Genomic DNA, 12,135 nt, shown 5'->3' on the forward strand with positions numbered 1-12,135 from the left:
ATACCAGGAGGGTAAGGGGAAGGTAGGGGAGAAAGGGGAAACCGATCACAATGATCTATAACCCTCTCCCTGGGGGACAGACAACAGAAAAGTGGGTGGAGGGAGGTGTCAGACAGTGTAAGACATGAAAAAATAATAATAATTTATAAATTTTCAAGGGTTCATGAGGGAGGAAGGGTGAGGGAGGGAGTGGGGGAAATGAGCTGATATCAAGGGCTCAAGTAGAAAGAAAATGTTTTGAGATTGATGGTGGCAATAAATGCACAAATGTGCTTGACACAATGGACGTATGTATGGATTGTTGAAAGAGTTGTATGAGCCCCCAATAAAGTGATTTTTTTTTAAAAAGAAGGTCAGTTGCCCAAAGGTCTTCTAGGCAGTCCTGAAATTAGAGCTGGGTCTCCTGAATTCTAAGACAGGGCCCTTGTTTTTTATTTCCTTTATTATCCTTTCTGAAGGAACCCTGATCATGGGGTGGATTAAGTATTGGGCCGCAAATCACAAAGCAGGGGGTTCAAACACACAAGCTACTCCATAGAAAAAGATGAACTTTCCTGCTTCTGTAAAGATTTAGATTTGGGGGGACTCCCAGGAGCAGGTCTGTTCTGTCCTATAGGGTTGTCAGTATAAAGAATCCACTCAACAACAGTGAGTGGGTGGCTAAGTGAGTGAGTGACTGACTGACTGGGTAAATGAGTCACTGAGTGAGTGAATGACTGGGTGAATGAGTGAGTGAGTGACTGACTGAGTGAGTGACTGACTGAGTGAGTGAATGTGTTAGACAGGGTTCTCTAAAGAAATAAAACCAGATCGCTAATAATTTTATAAATATATATTTAGATAGATAGATATAACACAAGAAATAAACAGTTGTTAAATTATAAAGCAGTTATACAGATAGCTAGCTAGCTAGCTAGCTAGATAGCTAGCTAGATAGATAGATAAACACAAGAAATAAAGAATTAAATTATAAAGCAGTACAAATGGCTCTGTACAATTCAAATGTGTTAGAGAGTTGTGAGACACTGGCAGTGTCTTGAGGGCCGCCAGGCAGTCCTCTGTAGAGAGATTCAGATTCTCCGGGCACCGGCAGCCAACAGCAAGGCAGGTCACCAACAGTCAGTCAGGTCACCAACAGTCAATTCCCAGCTCAAGAGATGTAAATTCCAATTGTGTGGCGAAGCAAGTTTTAAAGGGATCTCAAATTACAGCGGCACAGTCCACAGGTTAGGTGTCCCACAGGTAGTGTAGCTTGCAAATTGAGGCACAGAACAAGCAAGGCAGCCGCACACTGGTCCGATGATCAAAGAGCGAGAGACGAGAAAGGCCAGGCTCCCAGAGCCACTCATTTCTCCGCCCTTCAATTAATCCCACATGTGTTTACCGGCCAGGCTGGCACAATAAACTAACTACCTCGGTGAATGATTGAGTGAGTGAGTGAGTGACTGACTGACTGACTGAGTAAATGAATGTCTGACTGAATGAGTGAATGACTGAGTGAGTGAGTGAGTGAGTGAGTGCTTATCTTCTTTAATCAAATCTTGACTTAAAGGCAGCATGGAACACCTGTGTAATTACAAAGTATGATGATAAAAAGAACAGATACAAGTCCTTGGCGCAACTAAAACATAACCAGCTCCTCACACGGTGCGGCCCCAGTTCCCCGGATCCTGGCACCAGCCTTATATTTGTGCTTCTCACTCCTGCCTTGAAAAAAAATAGTTGTAGTTCCAATGTATGTTTCCTTAAATATTATACTGCAGAGTTTTGCTCCTTTCTGAGCATTAGGAGTTCTTTGTACCGGATTAGTTAAATGGGCTTACCCTCTACAAAACAAAACAAAAAACATGATGACAATTCACTAAAAAATAGTGTTTCCGCCAGAACTCCACCTTTAATTTCTGGAAGAGAGAGAATCATGACACAAAACCTCTAATTTGAGCTGTAACTTAAAAGTAATCCTGGAATTAAACTGTTATTCAGGAAACTCACATATCCACCTTTGATTTTAAAAACTCATTCATTCTTTCGACAGTTCCTTTTGCCTTATTTTATGATTTTCCTCATAGGTCCAGGGACCTTTCTACATCCCCAGCCTCCTTTTCTTTTCTTTTCTTTTTTCCCGAGCCTCCTTTTCATTCATAATTCCCACACCTCATTATTTCAGTCCGAGAGAAAAGCCGCTCACTGGCCAGAACTCATCCAAAGTGCCCTCAGTCTTGCCCAGGATCCCGGAGGCCACAGGTTCTGAAGGTCAAAGGCATCGGGCGTGTAATCGCACAGGTTCTGTGATTTGACAGTGGGGACGATGATTTGAAAACAGGCCTATATTGGAAAGTGTAGGCTGGCGGTAGTCGAGTTACCATGTATGCTGAAGTAAAGGGGAGCTGTGAGCCCGAGAAAGACCACCTAACTAGACAGTCGGAGGAGGAGGTAGGCGAGTAGCATCCCTAATTCTCCCATGTATTTCAGAGCTGGAAACTACTTCTGGTGGATTCCTGTCGTGGGCCCCATGGTTGGCGCTGTCATCGGAGGACTCATCTACGTTCTTCTCATTGAACTTCATCACCCAGATGCTGCCGAGGCAGGCTTCAAGACAGAACCATTGGAGGACAAGCCGGAGAAACATGAACTCAGTGTTATACTGTAATGGCACGCTTACTGCTCGGTGTGAAACTGCCTGTGCTGGTGACCTCTTCAAGGAGGATGACACCAGGGGCCTGTGTGTTCAGAAGACTGGATGCAACCCTCCTTTTTATTCCTTCTCCCCTTCCTGCTAACTGCGGGGGACATCTGGTTGAAAAGACACCTGTGTGAAGGTTTCAGGTCACTAACCTCTTTCTACCAGGTGACCCCGGAATAGCGTTGATTGTCCACTGAAATAGACTGCTTAGGTGCCCCAGCCTTTCCCCTTGAATAGGCATTCTTAGTCTGGGTGAGCAACACGAGCTTGGAAGCTTGACCATGGATGTCAGTGGATGCACTGAGCTGCATGCCATGTAGGAAATAGTACCACCAAACCAAAGGCTTGTGTTCAGTCTCCACAGGGATTACACGTTGAGTGCCAACCAAGACGTAAATTGAAATGGAAAGACCAAATAGTGGCTTCAGTTCATATAGCTATGAATTCGGGAGCTGATGGGTTAACTCCCTAGTTATGTTGTACAACTCTGTTTATATCAAAACCAATATTCTCCAAACCTAGGAATGTAGGAAGCAATCACATGTAACGAGCAAACCAGGAGAAGGACGTTATAACACTCGGCAATCTCAGGAGACAAGATAAATTTGGGAAACCAAATAGAACTTTCTAAATGGACGCCATTTATCAGATTAATCTCTAGCTCTTCTGCATTTTAGAGGGCATGGACTAATTTCCTTCTCTTTAATATATAATACCCTGAAATATAATCATAACCTCAGCCGTGATAAATGTATCAAATATATTCTCCTAATTGCCCATTTGAGGACAGCCATTGTCAAGTTAAGGCAATGACTGCACGCATCCATTATTCTACACAGGCTCTAGAAGCAAAACCAGACACCTGCTGGGCTCACTGGATCCTCAAGCTGGAAGTCCCTGGAGAGATCATATCATCTTAACAGGCTTCTCAACTCACAAAGCACTTTCACCCATTTATATTATCTAATTTAATTCTCATGAGGACTTCCTTCCTGAGGCAAATACCATGCCGCCCCTTTTTCAAGTGAGGGAAGCACAGTGACTTGTCCAAGGTCACCTGGAAGGTTGAGCATTCGTTAGTGTCTCGCTTTCAGGAGCTAAGGATCTTTGTCAGCTGTTCTTGACAGGCTACGAGAGAATGGGAGTGCTGGAACATTGACACTTTCTAGACACCAGGCTCTAGGCACCTGAGTGGTGCAGTGCATTACACATTAGGCTACTAACCACAGGGTTCACAGTTTGAAACCACCTGCTGCTCCAAGAAGGAGGATGAGACTTTCTACCCCCTTTAAGTTCTACCCTGCCCCATGGGGTCCCTATGAGTTGGGGAGAACTCAATGGCAGCGAGTTTGAGGTGCATCCCATGCTTGGTAAAGTAGGACAAAGACCCTCAATGAGATGGATTGACACAGGGGTGGCAACAATGGGCTCAAGCTCAAGCAGTAGTTGTGAGGGTGGTGCAAGAGCAGCCAGTGTTTTGGTCTGTTGGACACAGGGTAATTAAGGTAATTATGAGTCAGAATTTACTCAGTGGCACATAACAATGACAGACATAATGCTCCCGGGTCCCCAAATATAAAGATCTCGATGCCATGGAGTCGAGGCAGACCCATTGGGACCCTATAGGACACAGTAATCTTGCCCCTGTGGATTGCCAAGACTGTAAATCTTTATGAGAGTAGAAAGCCCCATTTTGCTTCAGAGGAATGGCTGGTGGTTTTGAACTGCTGACCTTAAGATTAGCGGCCCAACTTGTAAACACCACACCACCAGGTCTCCTTAAAGGTCTTTATAGTATGGTTTTATTCCTGAAGTTACTAAATCAGTAACAAGAGGAAGAGATAGCAATTTGATCATAGTTTTATCTGTTGGGGAAAATGACCGGAAGTCCTCCCTTCCTAGGTGAGAGTAGTTAGTTTTGGTCCATCTTAACCTTTCTTCCTTGACAAACCCAAACATTCCAGCCAGAGAATTTCCTCTGGGGCAGGCTCTTCCCTACGAGGTCTCGAATTGCCCTTGTTTTGATCAAGAGAATGTCTGTGAGTTACAACTCTCAGAGCTTCAGCCGTGGGAAATTAGGGAGTGCACCTTAACCGACCTGCCAAGTAGCCTAGCATTCCTCAGGAGATCCAGTTCCCAGCTGCTTTGTGATAACAGAACAACAGAAAGCACATGTGAAATGCCTGCAGAAGGCCTGTGTTCTACAATCTGCAGACATGGGAAAAAATTTTTTCTGAAAATATTTTCTGGACATTTCCTTTTTGAAATAAAATGATTGCTTTTAAAAAAAAAAGTATTTATAAGTATGAATACTGCTACCTACACTTAGTTGCGGGGGTGTCTACCCTGTCTACAAATCTGAATGCCCAGAGGAGCTGTTAAGGTGTATGAATGCATAGTGGGCCCTTTGTAAACATCTCACGTAACTTTAAGAAAGTTATGAAAATTTAAGAAAATTCACTTGGTTGGTTCACTGGGGTTGACGGATCTTTTGAGAAGCCTATTGGGGGATGAGCAATAATTCCTAGTGGCGTTCTCAGGGTCAGAGCAGTGACCTTCACTGGGGGTGGTTCCTCCGTCCTCCAAGGGGACATGTGGCCATATCTAGAAACCGTTTAGATGGTCACAAGTAGGCGCTCAGGTGGTGCAACTGACCATTGGTGGGTAGATACTTCTAATCATTATCCATATGAAGGGCAGCCACCGACCGGCCTGGTCTGGCAATATCAATCGTGTGAGGGATGAGAGAGCCCGTATGTGAAGAAACGTGGGTGGAGAAGGAAGAGAAGATCTTAAACCCTACACCTCAGTCTAAGCTGTGCCCGGAAGTGAGAAGCCAAACAAACAGGGAACAACCCCTGTAGGTGGATTGCAGTTCTCAGATGAGGCAACCCAGTCTACAGGTGCTCCTTACACACCACGTGACGATTAATGAATGAGATTGTGAGCAGGAAATGCAGACTGATGAAATTGAATCCCAGGAAGATCCTTTTAAAAAAAGTCCTCTTGCTCCAGGGGCTCACACGTAAGCTCCTGTCTCTTTTCCACTCAACTTACAGGGATCTGCCTGTGTCAGGTCTCAGCCAGGGGAGTGCTTAAGGGGTGGATGTTTCTCTTTCTGCAGCTGAATAGCTGGAGTCAACTCACCTGTTTTTTAAATCCGAGACGATTTGAGAGTTACAGTGTTAAGGTCTCCCTCCTTCCCTTTCAGCAATTGAAAAACTTGGTAACAGCACCCATCGGAATGGCCACAAGGACATGTGTTAGGGTGCCCCCAATGACTGAAAATATCAGCGCATGTGAAAGGCATTTTTCTTAACAGTAACACCAGAGTCCACATCTGGTGGACTCTGTTTAATGCCATGTTTAAGACTCTGACCCTTAACACACACACACAGACACACAGTTGTCTTATTTTAAAGTGTGTCATTGCTCAAATATATTGTGGTAAAAAGACAATGAAACTTCCAGTTATAGAATGGTTTGTCCATTTTAATTATAATTAAACCAAGTTTCCAATAAAGTTGTAGGTGACATCCACAAGTAAATCAGAGTTTTGATGACTAAATAGAGTGGGGAGTTGAGGATTTTGCTTTGCTCAGGAGCCTCGTTTTGCTTACTCCCATCTTACCTATCCCAAGTGTAGCCCCTGAGCTGTCTCTGGGGAGAAATTGGAAGGGGAGGGGTGCTGAATCTTTAGGACAGAGGTTCACATGTTGAAAACCCTTGATAAAAGACCTGGGAGAAGTTGTTGATGAGTATTTGTATAAGCTTTATAGACAAAGCTTCCCAACAGTCATATTAGTTCAGCCTCAGGTGATTTTACAAAGTCTTCTCAACAAATAAATTAGATAAGTGAAACAGATTCGTTCAACCAACCAAGCATCATTAGCAGATGTTTCATATCCATTCTCCAGGAATATGTGGTCTCAGAGGTAACAAGTCTTCTACTACACATTATGTGGATAGAAGCAAGGTCAGGTTTGCTGTGTTGACTCTCTTACGTCTCAGTATAAACAATACACAACTAACTACATAGATGTATTAAACGCTAACACCTCTCTAACAGAGGAGCAAGAAATGGCATGGTCTGTATGTGAGACAGGCTGTCCGTGAATCAATGAGAGAGAAGAAAAAGCAAACTACCACTTCCTGCCTTCGCGTCGATGATGGCTCAGAACAATCCTCAGGACGGGGGGACTGCCCCTGTGGTTTTACGAGATTGTAACTCTTTATGGGAGTAGAAATCCCTGTCTTTCCCCCACAAAGTGACTGATGGCTTCAAACTGCTGACCTTGCACTTGGTAGCCCAATGTATAAGCACTACGCCACTAGAGCTCCTAACGAGAGCAAAGGGGGCCCCATATACACATGGAATGAATCCAAAAACCCAACACGATTGCTACCCATCACTTCTGACACACAGGTGATCCCATGTGCGTCAGAGAACTGTCCTCCATAGGAGTTTTAGTAGCTGACTTTTGGAAAAAGTCTTCCCAGGTGCCTCTGTGTGGACTCAAACTTCTGACCTTTGGGTTAGTAGTCAAGCGTGCTGACCAAGAACACATGACCCAGGGGCTCCAGAGCATCAGTCAATGAACCAAATTAGTCTAATCCATGGACCCTTTGGCCTTTGCACATTCCTTCGTTCACACAAATACATATAATAAAATTCAAAATTCACAATTATATTGTATGACTGCATTCGTATGAGAAAAGATACTGCTCAAACTGGATATTTTATACGATTTCAGCAGAAGTCCTAAGAGTATTGTGAAAACTGAGATGTGTGGCTGCTGGATCACCCAGCCTCACTGGATCACCCAGCCTCACCCTCCACCCTGCCCTCAACTTCGCAGCCATGGGATTCAGGGGCAGGGCTGAGGGCAGACTGACTCATGAGTGGGAATAGAGACCAGGGAAAGCCTTGGGTGTCCAGCAGGTTATGAGAACATTCTCAGAACTCAGCCCACAGCCATGGGAATTGTCCCTGGCTGGGCCTTCCTCCTCCTCCTCGTCCTGAAGCACCCATTAGATTCAACAGACAGTAAAGAGGCTTCCTGACCTTGGGAAGAGGCAGCAAGGTCCTGCAGCCTGCGCACCCTAAACTCCAGAGATGCTGTCATTTTGTTAAAATGTTGCGTGATGTTTCACAGTTTACGAAGCATGACTATTTCATCAGTATCTTGGAGACTCCCAAGATAGCCCAGCATCTTTAAACCCCCAGAGAAAAACAAAGACACCACAAACCCAAAGCTCAGAGGCAATGGGTAAATTACTCCAAGTTCCAGAGTGGAAAGTGACGGAGGTCTGAGGAGAATCACGGACTGTCTCAGTGTTCCCAAGGCTCAGTGGTTCCCCAGGGTGCGGGACTTCCGGTTCTCCCCGCATCTGCATCAAGGCCGGGCACCCACACCAGTGAGCCTCCTCCCAGCGGGATGCTCTCCCTTTGGCTTGTGAGCCTCCAGCAGATAAACTGTTCTGTGTTTACTTTGACAGGAAGAGAGAATGTCTTGGTTTATAATTGCACACAACTGCAAAGGTTCGTATAAAGGGTGTTGAGAGTGGCCCAGTGGTTAAGAGCATGCCATTGACAGTTGTCTTTGAATGACCCTGACACATGGTGGCCCCTGTGTACAACAGAACAAAGGGTGGCCCAGCCTGGCACTTCAGCCATTCAGTAACACTTTCCAAATGTAGTCCACATCCCAACTTTTGTCACCAGTGTGTCTCACTGGAGTCTTAGAATAGTCTCCCTACTTTACCTATCACTTTACAGGCTATTATCAACACAGTAGCCTAGGTGAGCCTTAAAAAGGTCTTGCTTTGACTCAAAACCCTCTAATAGCTCCTGCCTCATCCAGAGAAAAAGGATGTGTTGGTTGTGTTTATGTATTCTCAGTGGTTTAGCTTGACACGGGAATGGTTGTTATTCCACACAGGTAATGGAATGGAATCACTTTCCATTCAGTAATACTGTGTGGGCAACCCTTCAGTTGAAAAGGGAGTTTCCTTGGGGGTGTGGTCTGAACCCAGAATACAAAAGGCTATTTTGTCCTAGCTCAATCTCTCTCTCTCTCTCTGTCTTTGGACCCTACTCCATTGTCTTGCCTCATTTACAGATTTTGACATGTCAACCTTCAGGAGTGTCTGACCTAACCTGTGGATTTGGGATTCGCCAGCCCCACCGTTGCCTGAGTCAGTCCCTTGACATAAGTCTACTATCTATTCTTTCTCTCTCTGGCTCACTTTGTTCCACTACAAGACCAAAGTAAGACCACCTCCAAAGCTTCCGTTAACCCACCAAACAAGCTCCGGCCACAGAACTTCTACACAAGAGGTTTCTCTTGCTTGACATTCCTCATCTCCCTTCCTTCAGGTGTCTGCTCAAATGTTTCCATTATTTGCGGGCTTTCTGACCACCCTTCCACTCGCTGTCCAGTTCCTTGCTGTATTGTCTCCCTATTACTTAGCACTTTCACTAAAATACACACCTTGTAGATTGTGTTTGTTGGGTTGTGTCTGTCTCCTCCGACTGGAATGAGAGCCCACATGGGCAGTCCTTCTCTTTCATTTCCCAGTGTGGTCCCAGTGCTTAGAACAGAGCCTGGAACATGGTAAATATGTGCTGAATGAATGGATCCTAGACTCAGATTCTCCCCGTCCACATCCTATTTCCTCTAGCACACTAGACTAGGAGCAGGACTCGATATGTGGGGATTAAGTGGGGATAATAACAGTGAAATAACAAGTGCTAAACTCTTAGAACACCTGTAGGCTCATTGTATGCATTGCTAAGTATGAACGGTTAGGACCGATGTTATTATGACTAATGTCATTGTAATATGATCATTGAAAACATGCAACAAGGTCATCAGCACTTGGTTCTGAACCCCACTTTCACTCTCCACGTTGGTTTCATGTGCTGTTCAAGTACTGTTCTTTCCGTTCCTAAGGATTCCGTTATAGTTGAAAGTCTTTAATGCCTTCATTTTTCTTATTAAAGATTTCTTCAATAAGCAGTAGTCAAGAGGACAGTATAATGATATCCAACATTGATCACTTAGTTCAACACTTGCCAACACGATCAATCTGGTTTCACCTAGACCCACTTTCTGCTTATCACTCCTCCGGGGGAGCTGTATTTTAGAAGATGATCTCAGACGTGATACCATTTATCTATGACTACTTAATATGTATCACTTAAAGGTAAGGACTATTTTTTATAAGGAAAACACAACACCAATAGCATCAAAGCACATAAAAGTAATTACCAGTAGTTTCTTAAAATCATCAAATAGCCAGGCACATCCACAATTCCAATAGAGACTGCCGGTAGCTCATGTGTGCAATAGTGTGGATTCTGTAAAACCCGAATATAGACAATTAACCGGGATATCTAATCGTTCCAGAGAACATTGCAACAATCGTTAAATATCAGACTCACAATTCACTACCATCGAGTAGATTCAGACTCAGAGAGCTCTTGAAGGACCTTCCTTTGGGTTTCGCAGGCTAAGAATCTGTACTGGGACAGCTCGCCTCTCCCTCCTGTGAGATTTTTACAGAACACTTTCATCATACATTTGTCTGCTGTTACTGCAAGTAGCAATCTGCAGGAGTGAAATTATATCTAGGCAGGGGGGAAATCCTGGATTTATTGGAAATTTTGGAAAATACCATTAGTATCGTTATATCAGGAAATGCACAAGCTACAAAATGCCTGCGTTTTAAAAGCTCCAGCATGCTGTGAAGAGAAAGTATTTAACACCCATGCAGCCCCATGCCAGACATAATTTATACAAGAGAACTGCAAACCTAGACACTCCTAAGCTCCTAAACCCGATAACTGCAGATTTGTGTGTGTGTGTGTTTGGGGGGTATTGTACTTTCAACCATTTTATACTCCTTATTATTTATTTAGTAGGAGTCACTGGGTGGTGCTGAACTAAACTGAAGGTTTGGTGGTTCCAATCCACTCGGGGCTGATTTGGAGTAAGGTCCTCACCTCCTGCTGCAGTGAGACCTGACCAAGGTCACAGCTTTATAAAACTACAGAGCAGTTTATGGAATCACCATGAATTGGGATCAACTGGAGAAAAACAAATAACAACAGTTAATTTATTTGCATATTCTCAGTCCTTTAAAAACATACAATATTCCGAAATTGTTCAAATATTAGTAAATGCAAAAGTGGTATAATACTTCCCTGCCCCAAACTCTCATGAAGGACAAAGCCACTTGCTAAAGTCACCGCTATCAATAGAGCATTTTGATGGCTCTCTCTGCTGGCTGCTCTTGTCTGACGCTTCTCTGAGTCTGATCTCACAAGTGATGTAGTCATCTCCAAAAATCACTTCTGTGGAGCATAGGGAAGAGGGGCCCATGAACTTCCCACCCTGGAGACTGTTCTTAGCCTGAAACCAAGGACAAGGGATTGGTGTTTGCTGCTGGCCCAGGGGTTTTCAGAAGAGCCTGGGGAGACCCCGAAGGCAGCCTGCGTGCCCACGTGTGACTAGTACCTGAGAGTTTGAACTCTGGATGTTGAATTTCCCCCACTGCTGAATAGCTGCCGCATGACCCTCTGAACTCCAGTGTCATCATCCATAAGGTGAGAATGATACCAGGACTTGCTTTCGATGTGCTTGTTGGAAATGCTGAAAAAATGTTTGTGAAACATTTAACAGTACTTCGAATGCAATCCCATCTTAATATGTGTCAGCTCTTAACACGCTCTGTTGCTAACTCTAAGTTCACTCAGAGGTGCCTGGCAATCAACTTGTGAAAAATCAGCTCTTGAAAACCCTACGGACCGCAGTTCGACTCTGACACTTATGAGGTCACCACGAGTCAGATCACACCCACGCCAACTGGTGGTGGTGGAATTCCATTACTACTTCACCTTTATGAATTCAGATGCCTGCCCTACTTTGCTTACACATAAGAATTTGACATTGAAGAGAAATATCCCAGGATATGTATTTTCTGGTGCTTAAGTAACCCTATTAGTATGACTGCCTAGTTTTAGCTAGTCTCTTAATCTAGTTAAGGCTCTAAGGACTTTTTGTTAAATCATTTTATTAGGGTCGCATACAACTCTTATCACAATCCATACATACACCAATTGTATAAGGCACATTTGTACATTCATTGCCCTCGTCATTCTCAAAATATTTCTTCTCCACTTAAGCCCCCGGCATCAGTTCCTCATTTTTTCCCCTCTCTCCCCGCTCTCCACTCCCTCATGAGCCCTTGATAATTTATAAGTTATTATTTTGTGCTATCTTGCCCTGTCCGACATCTCCCTTCACCCACTTTTCTGTTGTCCATCCCCCAGGGAGGTCACATATAGATCCTTGTAATTGGTTCCCTCTTTCCAACACTTTCCCTCTACCCTCCCAGTATCGCCACTCACACCACTGGTCCTGAAGGGATCATCCGCCCTGGATTCC

At 44.3% G+C, this 12,135-nt stretch overlaps 1 protein-coding gene across 2 annotated transcripts in view; it reads left to right on the forward strand.

Annotated features, from left to right (window-relative positions):
* AQP9 (aquaporin 9) overlaps positions 1–3,963 on the forward strand; it is a 54,051-nt gene extending 50,088 nt beyond the window's left edge. The window contains exon 6 of one of the 2 annotated variants that reach the window (XM_004709451.2): positions 2,473–3,963. In XM_004709451.2, coding sequence (XP_004709508.1) covers positions 2,473–2,650 — 178 coding nt within the window. In that variant the 3' untranslated portion in view covers positions 2,651–3,963. The remainder of the gene's footprint in view (positions 1–2,472) is intronic. The other variant, XM_045286526.1, reaches the window with a different exon arrangement.
* The last annotated feature ends 8,172 nt before the right edge of the window (positions 3,964–12,135 follow it).

This window comes from Echinops telfairi, unplaced genomic scaffold, assembly GCF_000313985.2.
Source record: "Echinops telfairi isolate 266 unplaced genomic scaffold, ASM31398v2 ScPeMD7_8;HRSCAF=38, whole genome shotgun sequence".
NCBI lineage: Eukaryota > Metazoa > Chordata > Mammalia > Afrosoricida > Tenrecidae > Echinops > Echinops telfairi.